A 20,406-nucleotide genomic window follows, 5' to 3' on the forward strand; every position below is an offset into this window, starting at 1 on the left:
ATTCTTCGCAATGCATCCTCTAAAAACACCAAGTGATCGGAATCTGTCAGTAGGAGCCGATTACCTGCTCAGGCTGACAGCACAGCAGACATCCCTCTCTCTGCCACCTGACAGAACACTGCAATCTTCTGCTGCATCATCCTCCAAACAGGGCAGCCAGACAGAGAAAGGAAAGAAACGAGGTTGTCCCCACATGACTCACAAGGGTTTTATGCTTCAATCTTTACCATTCATAATTGCTTCAGATGTCAGCTGCTTGCACTGGGCTAGGAAGCCTGTAGTAGCTGCTGTTGTTTTCAGAATATAGCACAGTTGCAAAACTTCTGATCTACCTCTTTTATGGCTATTCCTGATTTAAATGCATTTTTCAGAAGGAAACAGTATGTGTTTGGTTGCTCTTTTGTACCCAATTACTTTACTCTTTCTTCCATCAACATCAAGCCTGAAGGTTTTGTGACATTTTGCCCTCTGCCCTGTTGTGAATGTGACTATAGCAACATTTACAGAAAGAAAGTGCTTAATGTAGACATGACAGCAGGAAAAGAAACTGAGGTTGTGTTTGTCTTGATTGTTTTTTCCAAAACTGTAGTGAGAGAGAGTTTCAAAAAGCACCTGAAAGCTTTCTGAGAGACAGCATTTGGGAGCCAGGGGCTATTACCTTTATATTTGAGTAGAATCTTTGCTTTATGTCACTGTTTCTGAAGTTTAAAAAAGAAAGAAAAAAGTTGAAGACAGTGAGAGAGAACGTCAATTCTGAGTTCCTTTCTCAGGCAAAGTTCTACTAAAACTTTGAAAATTCATTTGAACAAGAACAACTTCCAAGTTCGGCAAAAATAAACTTTAACTCCTGTACTTTGAAAATCTTTTGGCAAGAAAGAAGCAATCCATGGCTACTCCAATAGCTCCATTTCCACTCTTCAATGAGTTCAATATGCTGCAGGTGATACCACTAAAAAGAGTGAGCACCAAACATCAAAATATATCGTGCACTTCCTTTGCAAGCAGGGTTGTTGTTTGCCATTTCAAATATGATTGAGACACTAACACATTAACTACAAAAACACTTAGCAACATGTAAAACAGTCTTTTAATACACTTACAGAAGAATGTGTGTGCTTTACTGCTTTGAAATCGATTTCGTTCCCAAATTCTGCCATCACTTACCAGATATTAAAGACAACTCAAATCCAAATCTTAAGAACATCAAATTATGTCTATAGCAGGTTTTGGTACTCTTAATCCTAAGCGTACCTTGTAGCCGTTTCAGGTTGTTTTCAGTTGAGTACAACCTGGCCTGTGGGCCAGGAGACAGCTACTCTGTATTCCAGTATTTATCCCATCTGGATAACAAGGGAAGAAAACCAGCAAGGCATGCTGCAAATTGCTATCTGTAAGATCATGTTCCAATTAATACCAGCAAATCAAAACCAATTATTTTCTCTGTGGTTGTCTTTGGTATTTCTAAAAGGATAAAGATTTAAAAAAAAAAAAAAAAAAAAAAAAAAAAAAAAAAAAAAAAAAAAAAGCTATCTACTGTTCACTTTATAAAGGTACATGAAGTCTTCTTCACTGTGTGCAGGAACTGCATCCAGAAGCTCTTCCATGCAAATGTCGGATTTCCAAATTTACCTCTATAATTCAAATTCTAGATCTATACGATACTTCACTTCACAGTACTAAAAAAGTAATGATTAAAAGAAAAATAAAAAGATGCTATGGCTTTATAACAAAGTAAAGGAAAAGAAAAGCATAAATACATCCATCTTATATTCCATTTATTTAATACCACAGTAGTAAATACAGTAAGAGGTTCAGAATCAGACAATGCTAGAGCTAGCAAGATACAGCTGCCCTGGCAGATGAACAGCCTAGCAGTTGTTCTGGAATTCTGTGTGCTGAAAATATGAGAGGTGTACATGAGTAGACTTCAAGTTCAATTTCATAGATAATGACAATGCAATATTAAATACACTATTCCTGATCTGATAGAGCAGCCTCTGAATAAAAATAAAGCAGTGCTGTGGCTGAGAACTATATTCCAATATCTGTACTTTTAAAATAAAATAAGTAAATAGGAAATACATTTTTTTTCCTTAAAAAAAGCAAGGGCTCTCTGTTCAATAATTACTAAAATATGCTTCAGTTTTATTTACATTAAGATTGTATGGCTTTCTATATGCCATCTTATGGAGGTGGACATTTTAAAATCAGTATTTTGTCCTTACCTATAATGTTAATAGTTTAAAATGCAGATAACATTCCCAAGCAGAGGCAAGCTTCAGGGTAGCATGTCACTAAGACTGAATTCCAGCTGTCCTCTGGAATGGGCAGGAGGCAGTAGTACGCTTTCAAACCACTTCCCTTTCTAATTTCTGTATGAGCAAAGCAATTTCAAACACACAGGGGTAAGCCCTTATTTAGGTAAGTCTACAGCAAGAGCTCTGAATGTTAACTGACAGCTTATTTAGACCCATCTGATGTTTAATATCCACATTTCAAAGCATAGCTAACATATTCCTTAGTACTCTCTCAAGCAGGATTTCAATACCATCACAATGACTCAGTTGTAAAAGCACTGGTCCTTAGAAAAAGCACTGCGCAATTTAGGAGCATGGCTCCTACCAGCAGGCAGACATCAAATACTTGAACTGACAAATCTGTCTTTTAAAGAAACTGTGTTACAACTCAGGAAAACTGTTCTGGGAAAGTCATCAGCCTAAGACGTTACACTGATCCTAGCTTTAAACAATTTCACTGAACAAAGATCTCACTGAAGCCGTCCAATGCTCACCCACTACCACTTTTCAGTTCCTAACCTCCTCAGTGCTCTCTACTTTCTTTTATCATTCAAAACCAAAAAGATACTGGAACTGGAGACAATACCACTCTGTTTATATGCTTCCCTACTTCTGATGTCTCCACAAGGCAGCTTTGACGATAGATATGATGATAGATTTGGTGTCCAAGCATTAAATTCTTATTAATATCAGCAGGTGTCAAACACCTTTAAACCATTAGAGGTTCTGAACTGTTCATCCTTGCATTCAGTAAGAGTATTTTACTTTTCTTTAGTGAAGGAGTTCTTGCACAAAAGAACTATATCTCAAGCTCTCAAGAAAGAGTTTGGTCAGCAAGACTGAGTTTATTGTAAATAACAGTTTATTCTCAGCTGCACCTAAAAGCTCCACCCATGACCATGTTGGTGCTGAATAAATATGTAACAAAACTCACCTTCTGTGAAGGAGTTACTAAGTTACTTAAGGAGTAACTTAGGAGATAATGGTTGGAAGAAGCTTAGAGATTAAGTGACATAGCCCTAGCACAATAAATCTGCTGTAGAACTGAAGATAGAGGTCGTATCTCCTAGGCCTAGGTCCTGCTCCTTGACCATATTATCTCCCACCTTTGGTTTTTATACCATCTTATTCCTCCAGACATTGACCCGCAGAGGAAGTTGACTGAATCCCAAAGCTGCTTGTGCTCCACTATTTCAGCTTGTTCCTACTTCAAGACTAACCATCTTTTACACAGATTTCCTTCTCTTTCCAAACACATTGTTGATTAACTTGGCCATTGATTTTGATCCACTTGGTCTTCTCTTTTCCTTTGCCTTGAGATTTGAGGTGATACTCCTCAGAACTTTTGTGAACATTGCCACAACTTCCTGATAATGTTCTGCAGCAGACAATTCACAGAATTGGCACTTGTTATCCATCGCCAGCTTTTGACCTTCATCCCAGCCGACTTCTCTCATATGGCATAAATCCTGTTTGTTACCAACCAAAAACACTGTTGACTCAACCATTCTAAAATCAAAAAAGTTTTAATTGGAGAAAAGATAAGTTAAAATACTGAGTAGTATTCTGTGCTATATATGTATAATAAGAGTAAGAGGCATTGTAAAACAACAACAACAAAAAAACACCCGATAACATACACCAAAAAAGCCAGCCTCCTAACTTTACCAAGTACAGTTACAGCTTTCTATTGACCATAGTCAAACGTGAAAGGGAATTTCCATGCAACCTATTCTTATGATATCTATCAGAAATTTTTTATTTTAGATCCTTTACTCAATAATTGCATGTACTTTGCATTCACTGCAGTTTTCATACTCTACGCTGATGAGGATATTGTCAGCTCCTGCAGTTCATGAATAAGCAAGGTGAATACTTTCTCAATTTCTAGGTAACACAACAAAGTCAAAGAGATGCACATAACATAACTCAAAAAAAGACATGGGAATCCTAATTCCAATTTTTTGTTAAAATTACTTCTTCCATAGAAATTCTGTTTAAGGAAGCTCAGAAGCAAGACAACAAAAAAAGAGTTATTTTTTATTTCATTTCTGGTAATAAAAGGATTTCATTCTATTCATTTTAGTAAGCACCTCAGTGAACCAATACAGAAATACCCACCAACACACCTACTCAGACTTTCAACTTTCCTTCTAAGTACTTTCTTACCATATGATCACTCATGCACAAATGATGTTGGAGTCACAGCTAAATGCAGCTTACAGGAAATTCATGGTGTTAGATTCTTTGAATTCCTTATAGGTGCATCCCCAACATTGATGGGAACAGCAGTGAGGGAGTAAACTTACATGATGTATATGTCAGGTTTTTACTCATCTAAGTCACAGGAGACAAATTTATGGCAATTATTTAAAACATACTGCTGTAAGAAAAGAGAATGAAGACCACTGTTCTCTTAGCTGTGGACAGAGTGAAACAGGTTGTAATTTTTAACAGTTTACCTTGATGTATCATACTGCTGGTATTGTGCTGGGAGGACACTGCTTGATTTTAATCATTATTTGGATTCCTAGAGCTTTCAGAAATGTTCTCAGGTTTTTTTTGTATGCTTTGCTGAAAGAAACTAAAACAATGCCACTTACTTTTTACAAGCTCCTATGTGAGACTCTTGGATCCTGTATAGCAATGCTTTTGCAAATGCAAATGATGCTCTGTCACTGATGTCATAAACAATGATGAATCCATCAGCCCAGTGGAGCTCATCTGTGAGGGAAAGCTTCCCCTGCTGTGGGTGAAAGAAGTTCAAATTCACATGCAAAAATATCATTACTGTTGTCACTCTTGAGTATTTTCTTTGTCTTTGTGAATGCAAGAATACTGTATCTTTCACTGCAAAAGATATGAATAGATGATATGGATGCTTGCATTGAATTCAGGTGAGTCTTGCTCCAAAAACCCATTAATAACCATCACTACAGATTGCATTTTGGAGCACTAAAGAATTCATTATGAAATACCTTTGCTTTGTTTAAACAGTGAAATTGCATTATCTGTACAGACTGTATTTCCAGCAGACATATGTTGAATATTCTGAAGTTACAGGAGAATTAAATGCAGGCCATTTGTGTCTGTGATTATGGCACTATTTTGAATGTTTCTAGTTGCCTGACCACAATGAACTTAACTAATTTATTAAAAGTCCTTTGTTCCAAGTCATTTCTCATTTTTTCTTTGTATTATTCAAGTCTGAAGCAGTACCTACTCACAGGATAGATTTCCACGGGGCTTGAAAATTTTCCTTTCTAGCTGCCATTGACTTAAATTCCACAAGTGACAGAACTCACACAAAGTGATACTGAGAGTTAGTATTTGGGTCTTTTCACATCAAGGAAGTGTCACTGTCATAATTTCTAGAAAGCAACAGCTGCAAACTATCCCATCAACAAGGACCACATGACCCAAGATGGGTAGAATAGGCCAGCCTAGACTTGACCATGTGCTTTATGGAAAACACACTGGACAGTAACTTGAGGACTGCTTAAGCTGAATTAAAGCTGTGCTCGTTGTAGTGTATAACCTTCATCAGTGTCCTACCCTGGTTGCCTTGATTAGTTCAACACCAAAGCAGCATCATAAATGCAACTTACTCTATATGATGGATGGTAAGTGAATGTTGGCAGAGCATCAGGTTAAGGGGCAGGAAAGGTGACTTGTGTATGATGGCTGTTTGCCAGATGAAGAGACAGAGAATGCCGCAGAGCAGGAGTTTAGCTACCAGACAGAAGCCTCAGAGAACAGCAAGATTTCGGGAAGCGGAAACAAATGTGAATTTTCCTTTCCCAGCTTGGCCTCCTCTCAGGACCTGTTTTTCTTCCCCATAGGAATTCTATATGCCATCTGTCTCTTTCTAACATCAACAATTCATACTGATAAAAAGGCATTACCACTACCTCCTCTCCTGCCCACCACCTATTTAGTCCTCTACAGGTCTCTCTCTACAGGAAATGAAGAAAGAAAGACTCAAGGCAGCGAACAGTGAGCATTAGGCCTTGTTACTAAGGAAGAACTGGCAGCTAGAAGAGGACCAGCAAGAGGAGTTGTCCTCAACACAGTTGATCTCCAGTCTCCCTGAAAGGAAAAAGGGAGCCCAAGGGAAGCAACCAAACACTCCACCCTCAAGTAGTCTAGTCTAGATTAACAGAGCAAGCTACTACTGTCACTGTTTCAAGTATGCTCACATGCCACAGAATTTAATATGACATGTTGCATTGCCTCCTGCGGTACTGACCTAAAACCAGGCCAGGACCAAATGACTGCACGCACACACCAATATGATGAACAGCAAAATGGCGTTTATTACACGTGAACTCTAGCTTATATAACCTATGTGCTTCGTCTACGCCCCTAAGGCACGTGCCACACATCAATCATAGAGCAGGGAGAGGGCCTATCGCGTCACATCCCGTGGGGGGGTCTCTCAGTCTCGCAGTTGCTGACAACAATGACGGTAAACAGAAGTTAGAAATGGGCTTAGGAAACCGAGATATGTGGAAATGACTACAGAAAAGTAGCTTTGAAGATGGATTGCAATGACAAGGGAGGGCTCCATTGAATATATTAACAAGGCACAGTGCCTATTTCAGGATCTGCTTTGCTGTTGCTTGTCTTTAAGAAGAAAAGATGTAGATTTGTTTGTAAGTTATTTTATGTGCTCACCGTGTTAACATTTCTTAAGTCACTGATTTCAAGTTTGAGCCAAACTTCCAGTGCTTTGGCTTTAGCATTCATTATTCTGGTCAGTGAGAGGCAGGATCACTGTCCAAGAGGGATCCTTGTAAACTAGCAGAGACAGACCTACCTAGATCCATTTGCATTATATGTTACCAAGGCTTATGTGTATCAGAAACAGAAGGAAAGAAATTAATACAAAAAAGAGTCTTCATTTGAGGGTGGTTTACTGTGATCAAAGTTTATCTGCCAACATATAGATGCTTGTATTATGGCTCTCCTTGTCTGTTCTGTGAATGTAAGTCTCATTTGCAGACTTACCTACTTTGATAATTTCCACAACCATTTAATATACAGTTTGCCTTATTAAAAAATAAAAAAATAACAAAATCCACCTGTGTAGGAAATTTAAGAATTTTGTTTTATACTCCTATAATTGTTTGCTGTATTTAAATATACAATATGGAAGTGGGAAAGATTAATTAATATTAAACATTCCAAAATGCAGAAGTATTTACAGAAAAAAATAAAAGACTTGAGTGTTTCTTCCATGAAATGGGAAAGTGCACATTTCCTGAACCACAACAAATATAAAGTTTGTGTCTTGCAAAAGAAAAAGTGCAAGAATAAATTCCTAGCACAGAAAGAATGTTTACAACCCTTTTTAACCTCACACAGGTAGAATGAGGAGTAGGGTTTTTTGTCCCCTAAAATTCTTACCTGTGAACAAGGGTCATAAATTTCCAAGTGTATCTGCTTCCCATCCAGACAAAAGTGTTTAGTGTAGATGCATTCTAAAAAAAAAAAAAAAAAATATGTGGCATTCAATAAGCAGCAGCACTAGAGTGACTGGGAATGGTGGTGAATAAAATGTGATAAAGGGAAGATAATACTGAAGAGGCTTTTTTTTGTTTTGTTTACAGTTTTTTGTTTGTTTGTTTGTTCATTTTTTTAGCTGGAAACAATCCCACTTCATTTTGCACCACCTGATCTGCCCAGTCCCATTGACCAACCAACACCATTTCACTGTGGCATTCCCAGGAAAGCAATGGTGTGATTAATACTTTTAGACCCTAGATTTCTTCTCAAAGACTAATACATAACACAGTCCTCAGAAACAGCTAAGTCTTGATGATTACTGTAGTGGAAATGCTAAGTCATGGCTTGAACCCAGTAGGAAGGCAAGGCCAACCCATGATACTCAGGTGGATGCAATCCACATGAGTGACTGGAAGGGGTAGAGCCAGGATCCATTCCTTCCCAGACCACATTTAAGGGCTGGCAGTGGAGGCAAGGGTATCTTGCTAGAAATCCCTGTGTATCTGAGGCCTTCTCAAGGTGAGCAGATTTTCTTACTCTTTTTCTGTGTCCCCAGCTGCTGCAGCCCAGGACTACTATACTGCCATTGCTACACTTGCCATCTCGTTACAATTACTTATTTTTGAGGTTCAGGATTATAAAAGCGGTAAACTAGATTACTGACATTTGGAGCTTCAGTAGTATATGTAGTATCGGATCAATATTTACAGGATAATGTCCTTAGCCTAAATCCTAAAACATTTCTGTAGTGTCAGCTCTCTGATTAAAGATTCTCTGGCAGCACAGCAGCTCTGAGAACCTTACTGCAGCAAGATATTCATCACTGTTTTAGACAGTAGTTTGTTCTAAGAGAATACAACCAGCTTGTGTTCATAGAGCTGGTTGTCAACAAGTTTTCTACAGTGTAAATCCTTCACGCTACTGAGGTACAGGAACAAGAACCAGTGTTGGCACTACTGAAAATACCCTTCAAAATGCATATAAGGAGGGTATGGTTAAGGGCTATGATGTCTGGAACCAAACATCTTTGGTTCAGCATTATATTCACATCAAGTATTCTTCTTTCACTCTTAAGAGCTCAATTGATAATGAACTATGATCCCCAAACATCTTAGGAATCAAAACTAAGCTCCTTGGTGATTTCCATAACTAAACTTTCATTATCACTACTTAAATCCCACTATTCAGTTCTGCAGTGCTATGTATTCTATCATACCTTTTCTTTGTTTTTAGCTTCCTTTTGCCCTTCTAGAAATTGAGGGGAAACTTTTCTTCCAACATTTGTTCACAAATACAAAATGTTTTATGTGTTTGCAAGTCTCAGAAAATACATGTACTATCAGAGGCCCAGGACAAAGGAATTTGTTCCGAGTTCTAGGTGATGTAGAACATGCATGGACAGCACTACACATCTGCAAGTAAAAGCTTAGGCTTAAATGAATATTTGGGACATTAACAGCTTTTCAAGTCTTGGCGTAAGTAACTACTGTAGTAGAACACTTCTGTGCAACTGTAACCTTACTTTCAGACTGAGTTATTTTAGATGTATAACTGAAATTCAGCTTCTTAGTATTACTTTAACTTTTTTTGTTTATTCTGGTTTTTGTTTAAAACAAGTTTTTGGGGAAAAAAAAAAAAATCCTCTAGCAGAGAAAACAAGATAGATTGTAATCCATTTGACTTGTTAAACTCCGGGCCTTCTTGTGCCACACAACCGTGTATCAGTTCAATAGTTCTACTGCTTCTACCTAAACCACGAAAGTTCAAATCCTGTTTTGCAATCTTCCAAGATCTTAGGAGTGTCTTAAGTGTGTTTATTCTGATATGAATGAGAACTTCTATCCTCAGCATGGCAAGACTTGTCACTAAGCTATCAAAGCAGTGCAATCCTGCAGAAGCAGGGGACTTTGCATCACACTTTGATTAATCAGCAGTGCCTGATAAACAGTGTTTCACCTCTAGAGCGGGTAAGGAGATACTAATAGAAGAATGTTGTGATTTATTTTTTTTTTTTAAATCTACTTCTTTCCTCTCTATCTCCTCTCTGATGGAGCTTACTATAATCTACACGAGCTCGCACACAGCTCGGTTATCTCTCCCTCACAAGCCCTTCACAGCCGCCTCACGACGAGCTTGTCACCAGACTGAAGTTGGAGACGATCCCTGCGCAGATACCCGGTTCGCCTTCCCTGGCCTGCAGAGTCGACGTCTGGCCGCCAGCCCTCACTGATAAACAAGCTAAAACTTCAGTGTTTCCAAAAAGTTGTGTGCAACTACTTTTTTTTTTTTTTTTTTTTTTTTTTTTTTTTTCCCCTTCGCTATGTCAAGAACCGTTCCACCGCCCCGCTGGCGCCGCGCCCCGACGGCCGCCCGCTTCCCTTTCCCGGAGCCCGGCGCTGCTCACCGGCGTTGGACGCGTACTCTCCGATGAAGCGCCGGGTCAGGAATCGCACCGCCAGCGCTGCGAGAAGGAAGGAAGGAAGCAGCAGGTGAGCGGAGCGGTGCCCGGCAGCCAGAGGCGAAACGGGGCTGGGGGTACCGAGCCTTCCCCTCTACTTCACTCCTCCCCCTTACCCGACTTGCCGGCCCCGCTGCCGCCCAGCACGGCCAATTTCACCTCGCTCATGCCGCTCCCGACGCTCCGCCGGGCCGCAGCCCTCCAGTAACAGTGCTCGGCGCTGCCGCTACTTACGGCTCCCGGGGACTGGGGGCGGGAGGAGGGGCTGAGATTCGCCACTTCTCCGACGGGCGGTCCGCCCCCGGCGTCTCCTCCATCCCCACAGCCTGTGCAAACTTTTCTCCTGGCAGCTCCTCCTGCCTCCTGGTGTGGCCCACGATGTCCGCTTCCCGGCCCCAATGCTTTGTCGGGGGTGGAGGTGGTGTGTGTGGGGGAGGGAGGAGGAAGAAAAATAAAACTAAATAAACGAAATACAGAGGAAAAAGAAGTTCTCCAGCTCTGCATCTGGGGGTGTTTGTTTTGTTTCCAGGTCGCCATCCTTCCGTGCCAGGAATGTGAAGAAAATGGAGGGATTCCCCCCTTCCTCCCCATGCCCCTTTAAATGCTTCTGAGGCAACTTGCTGAGAATAACTGTTTTTCACTTCTCTGCTGTTCAGCCTCAAAAGGTTTCCAAGCTCTTGTCACTCACTAAACCTTTACTCGTAGGCAAATGTGCTTTTTGTGTGTATGAGGACTTTTACTCCTTAAATCAGTCTGGTAAAGAACTTAAACTTTTCTGTTGAATGGAGCTTAGGTAAGGCTTGCAGCACTCCTCTGCTGTAGAGAAATGTGACAGAAGTACAGAGAGCACCAAAGGGCCAAACCCACTTTTGCAGTATTGCAAACAAAACCTTTGTTCTGCTCCACAAGCGCTCTCTAAAGGCTGTTTGAATGTGCACTTGAGAATAACTTTAGTTATCCCAGTAGTAAACAGGAGACTACTCTAGTACACAAGTTATGTAACTACTCTGTTCCCATTTATTTTATTCTGTTTATGTAAATTGAATATGTTTGTTTAGTCTTTTTATTCTGTTCTGTTCCAACATTGGCTCTGTATAAATGCTTCAATAAATCCTTCTTCAGCATACTTGCTAGCGGCTATTATGAGAACCAATTGTGTCCGTGGCTTTAAAAAACGAGTCAGAGAAGGAATTTGAGAATACTTTTTCTACAGTTCAAGAGAATGCTTAGTAGAGGTAAATATATTTAAGAATAAGACATGTACAGATAACAGACATAACTTGGCTCCTAAGTCCCTGACTTGCAAGATGTTAACAGCTGGAAGTGTGTTCAGGGGATGCAGGGGATGTCCCTACCTATTTCTGTGGGTGGATTTTTTTCTTGGTTTGTGTGGTGTGTTTTGTTTTTTTTTTTGTTTTTGTTTTTGTTTTTTTTTGTAGTTTCCTGCTATTGTTCACTGACAAGACAGGTGTATAAAAAGAACTGTGGTCTGACCTTCTATGGCTATTGTAACATTAGCGTTTGAAATGGATACTGACATCATTAGGCTAAAGTTACTAATAGAATAACAACACAACTGAGTATTTTATCACTTCATACACATCGACAATTCTGCAGTAGGAAAGTCTGAGTGCTTGCCCTTGGGCACAGTGCTGTGTCTTTCACAGGTGATTTTAAAGGAATGGTTCTGCTGTTCCTTTTGGGCCGTGGTGTGATGTGTGAATGTGGCTTTCTCACAATTGGCAAATGGGCTTCAGTTTCTGCTGGAGAATGTACAAATAGTCCCTATGTTAATGAAATGCTGATTAATGCACTTTTAACCCCTGTAAGTGGTCCATTCTACAGGAGAACAGATTAACTCTGAAGAAGAAGTGGACTGACAATACCTTCTTCTGGTTGTCATTTTCTTGATGTTTTTACTCCTTTCTTTGTCACAGCAATGTTGGCTTATTATGATTCTGTTGCTCATTCTTGCCTCTGTGTCATGGCGAGTCAGGACAGCTCTTTGTGCAGGTGGGCTGTGAATGTGATTTGGGAAATCATAACATTATTTTTCACCTCAGTAAATTTAATGTCAGAATTGGAGTGGAATGGAGATTTCCCAATAGCTGAAGGAAGACTCAAGCCTATTTCAGACACTGCTGCAGTCAAGCGCGGGCAAGTGAAATGAGAAAATGAGAGGCTTCAAAGTGCAGTAAGCTCAACCACCTCTATTAAGAAAGCAGCAGCTTGTTCAAACTCAATTGCTGCAGTACTGAATGTTTCAGTCAGGATGCAAATTGTCCAAACTCAAGTTATACCCTGGGCAAAGGATATAAAAAAGGAATTCAGCTTTCTTTTTTTTTTTTTTTTCCCATTACTTGTTCTTAACTACATTAACACTTTCACACGTGTAGGTAACAGCTGTGATAACCGAAGTCAGAGTGCTGCCTGTGTTGGAGACTTTGCTGCTTAGAACTTTTATTTCTGTTAGAAATAAATAAAAAATCTTGAGAGGAATGAGAATTTGTTTTGCATATTTCTTAAAGCATTAGGTAAATTAAGTTTAACTGAATATTAAACAAGGGCATTTATTTTCTGAGACTTTCTCCGTCACTTCTTAGAACTAAGTGAAATTGAGAAAACATGGTGGAAGGAATTCTTGAATATCCACTCCAAATGAGTTTCTTATGAGCTTTTTCTATTAGCTTTCTTTTATTGCTATTGTGCCTGTTGCTTACATGTATATACAACAAGGTATTCCTGAATTGCTCTGCGCATGGAGGGCACATCTTTAATTCCATTTATGTGAGCACTCACATGAAACTGAAATGCAGTGGTTACTCATCCATGAGTGAACAGACCAATCCCTGTCTAAACAATGTCATTTTTGACATTTCAAAATGAAATTAACACATTTCTTGATCAGCTTATCGAAACACTGAATAATAATGTTTTGAAGGAAGGTATCATCTTTTAGAAGAAATGATACAGTGTAAGCACATCTTTCGGAATTGTTTGCCTAGGTCTTTGTAGCTGAACATTATGGCAGATGCAGTAGTGACACCTGTCTAAAATGCCTCTCAGAAAGTTGCTTGCTTTCTCTATCTGTGCATGCTTCCCTCTCATCTTCCTCACTAGAGCTGTTTTAGATGAAACCAGTTCAGCTTAAAAATAAGTCACTTTCTTTCTTTGTTTTGTGGGGTCTGTGTGTGACTGGCCTTCCCTGCAACTTGTACAACTCTCGAGGCTTTTGTTCCTTCCAGTACCAAGTGTGTGCTGTCCCCTCCTCTGTACTGGATTGATTGTGTTTTTGTTACCCTGGCCTTAAAGGTGTAGAGGTGAAACAAAAAGAACTAGTTCATCCTCCCAGTAAACAGAAGCTTACGGGTTGTTTTCAGATCTGGTGGTCACAAATGAGTCAGTGATCTCTGCACACTTAAAGCTCTGCTGTGAAGAATACATGTAATAGAAATAAATCGTTAACCAAGTAAGCAAACTCTGCAATGAGAGTGAGTGGAGGATTGATTTTTAGTTACACTGGAAGTTTTCACAAAGCTGCAGATTGCTGGAATGATGAGGTCGCTTCTCATTCCATTCCCAGTTCTGTAGAGGAGGATTTGTATGGCTCGGTGTCAGACCTCTGTGAGTCAAAAATGCTTGTGGAGAAAATGAGCATCAGAAAAATGCTTACTTTACTTTTTAGCTTTTTTTTTCATGCAGTTTAATTGCTGAAAATAAGGTGGAATTGGGAGTACAAGACTATCTGCACTCTGTAGACAGCCATAATGTTTTGATCCAAAAAGCACAGTTGGAAACCACTGGGTGAAGCAGGTGCCAGCTGTTTGCACCATATGGCACAGGATTTGTAATGCTTGCTGAGGTTTCCATCCCTGCAGAATTAGTCTCTTTTTGGCTTAAGGGGTAATATTTTCCAGGCAAGATCTGTCTCTTAAAGCCTATTTTTCACCAAATCTTTAGGAAGTGCATTGTAAATTTTCTATCAGCTACTCTGACAGCTGCTATGGTACACTGAACTGTCCAATTAGAGGCTTAAAGCCACAACAAAACTAACAAAAGTAGAACATGCTTTTCAGCTAAATGTGATGTTTTTATCATCTGTGAACATAGATACATTTCTTAGTGAGATATTCAAAGATATTTATGACAAAAAGAAGATAGTTACAGTACTATCCCACTTAGGGTTCTCTTTGCATGGTGTAATGCAAAATGGTGAACTGATTTTGGGTTAAATTCTTATGTTCAGTGTTATGATGCTGACTGTGAAAAAGTGTGGGTTTATTTTTAGCAGAAATTACAAAATTGATCCATGATAAAGTACTGTTAGTACTCAAGTCATATTGGATGTGAAAAACTCCACAGCATCTCAGTCTTCCAACAGGATCTGTAAATGCACATCCCTCATGGTGTCATGAAGGATTTTGTTACTACTCTAGCTTATAAGGTTGGTAGAACAGGGTTAGTTCTTTACAGAGGCCTTTAACTTATACTCAGCCACAGCAGTGGCTTAACAGATGGCTAAACACCGTCCCTAGGAGTGATACTCCCAGAGAAAGCTGGGACAACACAAAGCCTGGTGAGTATAATTCATGGTCAGCATGGGAATGAAATCAGAGGCATCTGGACTTACAAGTTTGTAGGACCAATTGTCCATTATCCATATAAATAAACATCTTCTTAATAGCACGAAAAGTATGTTCAGAATCCTTAAAAAGCGAGTTGAGTGATTCTTGGGTAAATAGTGTACTTTGGCTTGAGGAAGTCCCAAGATGACATTATTGCATGGTAAACTGTTGAGTTGATTTTCGTTTCTTACTCTAAGTAATTAACCACATAAAACATCTATTCCTTTAACATCTGTTTTATGCAAAGTTGGGATGCAGCTTATCTTTTGAATGTATAACTGTTAAGGGACTAGTACATGATAAAGACCTCTATGTTTCACTACTGCAAATATTAAAGCACAAAAATAGTCTCTTCATATGGCTTGGACTGTCCTGTGGGAGCTTTAAAAATTTTATCTTTAATTATTGAGTAATTATGCTGTTAATGACAAGAGGCGAGGGATTTTGAATGGCATATATCATCTTTATATATGTGTTTTAACTTCCAATTTTGTCTGAATTCTGCTGTGCTTATATAAGACTTCTTCTAGAAAATAGAAATGTTTTCTGTGTATTTAAATGTTTAATTTTATTTTCATGTTAGAATCTGAGTTGCAAGAATGCTGGAATGAGGGTATTTATACCCTAAATCCCAATATAAAGATTATATATATATATTTTATTATTTTTTAGTTCCTAAGGGAATATTATCTCAAGTTTTGCAGGTATTTGTTAAGAAAAAAAAAAATCACAAAATACATATTTAACTGTTGTATTTGCTAGACTTCAATTTCTTTAATTCACATTTAAAAATTGAAGATTATATACAGAGGAAATTACAATCTTTGAAGTAAAAATAAAATATTTTTCCAATGAAGGTAATGGAATTGGCCAGACAACTGTACTTGGTCAAGTAACTCAGAGTTTAAGCTTTTCTCCCACTTTGGGTACTGGAAGAAAAGTCTGTGCTTCCAAATATCCTTTGCAAGAGTTCTAAAAATAAGATAGAATATAATCCAAGATTAACTAAATAACCTTTTAATTGAGGAGTATTTGTTTAACATTTCATAAAAATATGCTCAAATTCATATCCAGAATCAGACAGAAGGATTTTAAAATCTGTCTCCTACATTCCAGGTGATTACAGTTCTCTTTGGGGGTGTAAGCAGTTTTTATTCACTGCCATTATTGTACTTATATAAGTATACAAGATGGACTATTAAAAAAAACACAACAACAAAAAAAAACACTTATTCTATGGAACTCTTACACCCCCACTCATGTATCTTTGCCACAAGACTGAGTGCATTATTTTTTTTTCTCACCTCAATTTTCACCTCTGATTTGAGAAGTGTTTTGATCAAAAAATGTCTGCACTTTTAAAACCATTTCTAGCTCTTAATGATTGGAATGAGAACCTAAAACAGTTGCCATTGGTTGTGCTTGCAGACTAAAGCAAAGAAGGAAGCATTTAAGATTTGTTATTTGCATGTGGATACATATTCAACCTTGCAAATATTTCATTCAAATTCTCATTCACTGACTAATTTACAGAAAGTCTGTCTTGCCCCTCCTAATGAATTTGTCAGAAAGGTTATTAAAAAACACTTAGGGTGATCACTGTTAATTTTCAAAGGGCAATTCTAACAGTAAAAATCTAACCAGTGCCCTGCCTAGAATGGCATACCAGATGAGCAGCATGTACCTTCACGATTTCTGTTTTTCTGCCAGTTCACATGCTCCCTTTAAAACAACAGCAACAGAAACAACAAATGTAGCAACACCACCATTTTGTTGCTGTTGTTCTACAAATATTTGGGATTTAGAACACATATATAACAATTTTCTGCCATTCAAGAAAAGGATGTCATATACTCACATCCTTGTGGCAGTCAAAGCTTGATCACAATCAGAAAACAAACAAAGGTAGAGAAAACGCCAGTACTTAATTCCCATTTTTCTTTTTAATTTTATTTTTTAATTTCTTGGGGGAAAAAAAAAATGTTGTCTTGTGATGTGGCAGAGAGGATGTAACAAATTAGAAAAAGCAATTGAATTTGTGTTTTCTAATAGTTTTCCCACTGTCTAGGAGCAAAAATCTTATATCCAAAAAATGGCAGAAACTGTAACTGATATTTTTTTCCCTGAAATGTGTGAAAGGAACAGAACCCTGGAAACAGACAATACCAGCACATCAGATGCAGAGTTTCCACTGACGCTAAAGTAGAAAAAACAGGCTTAAAATGAACTTGATTGGTGAGCCAGTCACTTTTAAAGCTTGGGAGAAGGGACACCTTAAATCATTTCTGTTAGCGGTTTCTGATGTTCATTCTGCCCACTTGGTGAGAATTATCCTACTGGGATTTCCCAAATGAGACACACTGAGATAAACTAGTGTTCAAGTTTACAGTCATTTTAGTTGCTCTGCAGTAAAGCACGAATTCATATGTTCTTATCTCAAGTGACCATGTGAGAGACGTTGATACTAAATGATAGTAAGGTCTTTCTGGATGCTACATAAGATGTTGGTGTAGAGCTATAAAGTCGTACCCTCACTCCAGAGCCCTTTAAGCTTAACGTCAAGTTTAATGCCGGCTCTATAAAAAAAAAAAAGAGGCTTGATGTTTCTTCCATCATTTTAGAGATGAAGGAAGACTCCAGCTGAGCATATTCTTTGTCATCTGCAATTATTCTACCTCTCAAAATCACATCTCCTTCATTTATCATCTGTAGGTGTGTTCTACAATGTTTTTATGCCCAAACAGAAAATATGGAGCAGAAGATAGTTTTTTTCCCCCAATGAGTCTTATATCTCTGTAAATCCACAATTTGAGACATCATGGGAGGTGAGAAGGAGGTTTTTAAGGTTTTGTGTCTTCAATGTCTGCTTGTGTTTTATCTGTTGTAATGTTCAGCTGCTAGTTATATGACACCTCACTAGTATCTTTTATATGGGGGATTTCTTAGGTTTACACATAAATGAGCAATTCTTAATCTCCTAGTTTCTTCCAGGCTAATGCTATGATTATTATTCTCAGGTTGAAGTTGTGCTGCATGCAACAGGTATTAGTAAAATAAATTAGAAAATAAAAAGTCAAAATTTGTTCATAAATTTTTGTGCCGTGGGAAATATTCAGTTCCCAGATACAGTGTTCTAAAGATGTCAGAATCTAACCTTTTCAGGAAATTACGCAGCTGTTTGCAGCTGTGTAGGTTGCTGTGGTTTGGATTCAGAAAAACACTCAAGAGGAGATTCCACATCCATCTTAAGCTAAAAGATGATTTTCCACCAAAAGAATAAGCTCCGCTCTTCCTGTGTTCCTTCCTGGAGATTCTTGCAACTTCCCTAGCATTAAATCTTGTGAACCTGTGGCTGAACAGATCAGCTTGCTGATTTTTTTTTCATAAAAATAAATTTTTAAAAATTGTATTGCATTTCTTTTTATCTCAGATCAATTTACATAATCGACTCAACACTGCACTCTTCTCAGTGTGATGCACATACTGAAATAGATAAAATTCAATTTAAATGTAAGAAAAAGTCCTTTTAATGTGAGGCTTATTAAATGCAGGCACAGATTGCCTAGAGATGCTGTAGAGGCTCCACCCTTAGAGAAACTAAAAACCCGGATGAACACATTCCCGAGCAAACTACAGTAGCTGTTGCTGCTTTGAGAGGAGATTCAGACTGGACACTTCAGAGGCTCCATCCAACTTCAACTACTCTATAATTCTAAAGGATTTATTTTTAGAATAACTGTTTTAACAGACAAGAGTGACAAATGCAAAGTTCTCTGTTGATTACAGTACACTAGTTCACTTGAAATGATTAAATTTAAATGTGTTTTCAGAAATCTACTTTAGCAATGTAATGCTATCTCTGCAATGTGTAATAAAACATCTCCCTGATTTTTAAATCTAAACCGTAGAGAAATTTATAATGAACTGGCAAACAGGATGGCTAATTTAACTAATTTCATGTCATAAGATGGTACCTCAGATTCTAAAACTACAAGGCTGTCCAGGGAGAAACTAATATTTGCATTAGTAAATATCCAGTTTTAATAAAATATTTTTTTATTTGATGTAAACTTACTTGAAGATCATTCAACTTTTCAAGTTCATTCTCATTGCAGTTATGATGGAGCCATGAAAGCCATTTTTAATATGCCTTGAAAGTTCTTCAAGGTTCTGTAATTGCAAGATTAATTTATATGAAAATGTGTTGAGCACTAGAATCTATCAGCCAGAATAGGCAAGTCATAATATAGCTATTTGATTTTGCATGCATATTCTAATAGACTTGTGAACCTTTAAAATAGTCCCAGAGAATCTGCAAGTAAAGAATAATGATTTCTTAGTGTTCTGTAGTATGTTATTCTGGATTGAACACTCTGGTGTCTCTCAGTAGAACTGTCACTGGAAAACCTGCAATTAAAACCTTTAAGGATTTTTTTTTTAGTAAACCTTGTGAGTCTAAAGCCTAAAATTATGTTTAATTTGTTACGGTCTATTTTTCTGATTAAATGCAGTGTACTTACTAAATGCATAATTTTACTAGGTGTGATTTTGTTAGAGTAAGGTGCTTATAGTCTGTGATAAGGATTCAGACATAGTTCTGCTATGACTGCATGTAATTATTCTTGTAATATGCTGAACATAGATAAAATCATTCTGAAGTTTTTTATGATCCAAATTACTATTACTACCCATAATGTACCTTTTGAATTTTTCTCAGTTTGGGCCATGGAAATTGTTACAGTTTAGCATGGCCAGCATTAATTTTGAGTTCTCAATATGGGTTTGTTTTGATTAGTGCTGTAGAATGCAAGTATTTCAAGGCTAGAGTTACTAACTTAGAAGCGATCGCTTCCATTGGAATTAAAACAAAAGCCATGGAGTATTTTTCTTGGTCTGAAATTTAGAAGGAGGTTGTCTGACTCAAAATTGACTTGATTGTGTAACACTAAAAGTTTATCTTGTTGCTAAGAACTGAAAAGGAGCCATTTTCATTAAAATTACTCACTGAGCTGTAATGTGATCAAAAATACTGCTTTTTTGGTGGGTTGTTTTTTTCTGTTTGCTCGTTTGTTTGTTTTTGTACAGAAAAGAAGGTCTTGCATCTTTTTGTCTTAGAAGTGAAAAGTGGAAAACGCAGCATGTTCCCAGAAAAATGTTTTTTTTTCTTTTCTTCCTTGAAGGCAATGTGTAATTTATTACCAAACCACTCACTGGACCTTATTTTTCCATGAGGAGTTCTTTTACATAGACTCCCATGAGAAACTTATAAATGAGTTTATTCTTATGCATATAGTAAGAATGATAGTAGTAGAAAAGAAATAATCAAAAGTAGCAGTAGGATTGTAGAACGCAGGAATAGAAAGCAGCCCCAGGTATATACCACCACAGAGCATATTGCAGAGACATTAATGGAGCTTACGTCTGTGAAGAAAAAATACATCAGGATTTAACATCTGAATCTTGAATTGCTGTCGATGCTCCAAGTGCCCACAGCTGTTGGCTTTGTAGCTGAAAGAAG

The 20,406-nt window shown here is 37.9% G+C and overlaps 2 protein-coding genes across 3 annotated transcripts in view; one reads left to right on the top strand and one right to left on the bottom strand.

The window, feature by feature from the left end:
• Positions 1-1,758: 1,758 nt before the first annotated feature.
• Positions 1,759-10,664, bottom strand: RERGL (RERG like). The gene is made up of 5 exons (XM_048955118.1): positions 10,380-10,664; positions 10,210-10,266; positions 7,707-7,780; positions 4,901-5,043; positions 1,759-3,806 (listed from the first exon to the last, which is right to left on the bottom strand). Exons 1-5 carry the CDS (start codon positions 10,429-10,431, stop codon positions 3,524-3,526), a joined length of 609 nt encoding a protein of 202 aa, XP_048811075.1. The 5' UTR covers positions 10,432-10,664; the 3' UTR covers positions 1,759-3,523.
• Positions 10,197-20,406, top strand: part of PIK3C2G (phosphatidylinositol-4-phosphate 3-kinase catalytic subunit type 2 gamma) — a 287,641-nt gene continuing 277,431 nt past the window's right edge. For both annotated transcript variants that reach the window (XM_048955085.1, XM_048955110.1), the window contains exon 1: positions 10,197-10,294. The gene's annotated coding sequence lies outside the window, so the exon portion shown is untranslated. The remainder of the gene's footprint in view (positions 10,295-20,406) is intronic.

Source organism: Lagopus muta, chromosome 1, assembly GCF_023343835.1.
Source record: "Lagopus muta isolate bLagMut1 chromosome 1, bLagMut1 primary, whole genome shotgun sequence".
NCBI classification, from domain to species: Eukaryota; Metazoa; Chordata; class Aves; order Galliformes; family Phasianidae; genus Lagopus; species Lagopus muta.

Excerpts from the sequence above, each read along its gene's own strand:
- RERGL (XM_048955118.1), bottom strand. The coding sequence starts at position 10,431 with ATGAGCGAGGTGAAATTGGCCGTGCTGGGCGGCAGCGGGGCCGGCAAG. Across the intron at positions 7,781-10,209 it reads AGAGTACGCGTCCAACGCCG|AATGCATCTACACTAAACAC; the intron begins GTGAGCAGCGCC and ends TTTTTTTTTTAG. Across the intron at positions 5,044-7,706 it reads TTTATGACCCTTGTTCACAG|CAGGGGAAGCTTTCCCTCAC; the intron begins GTAAGAATTTTA and ends TTTCACCCACAG.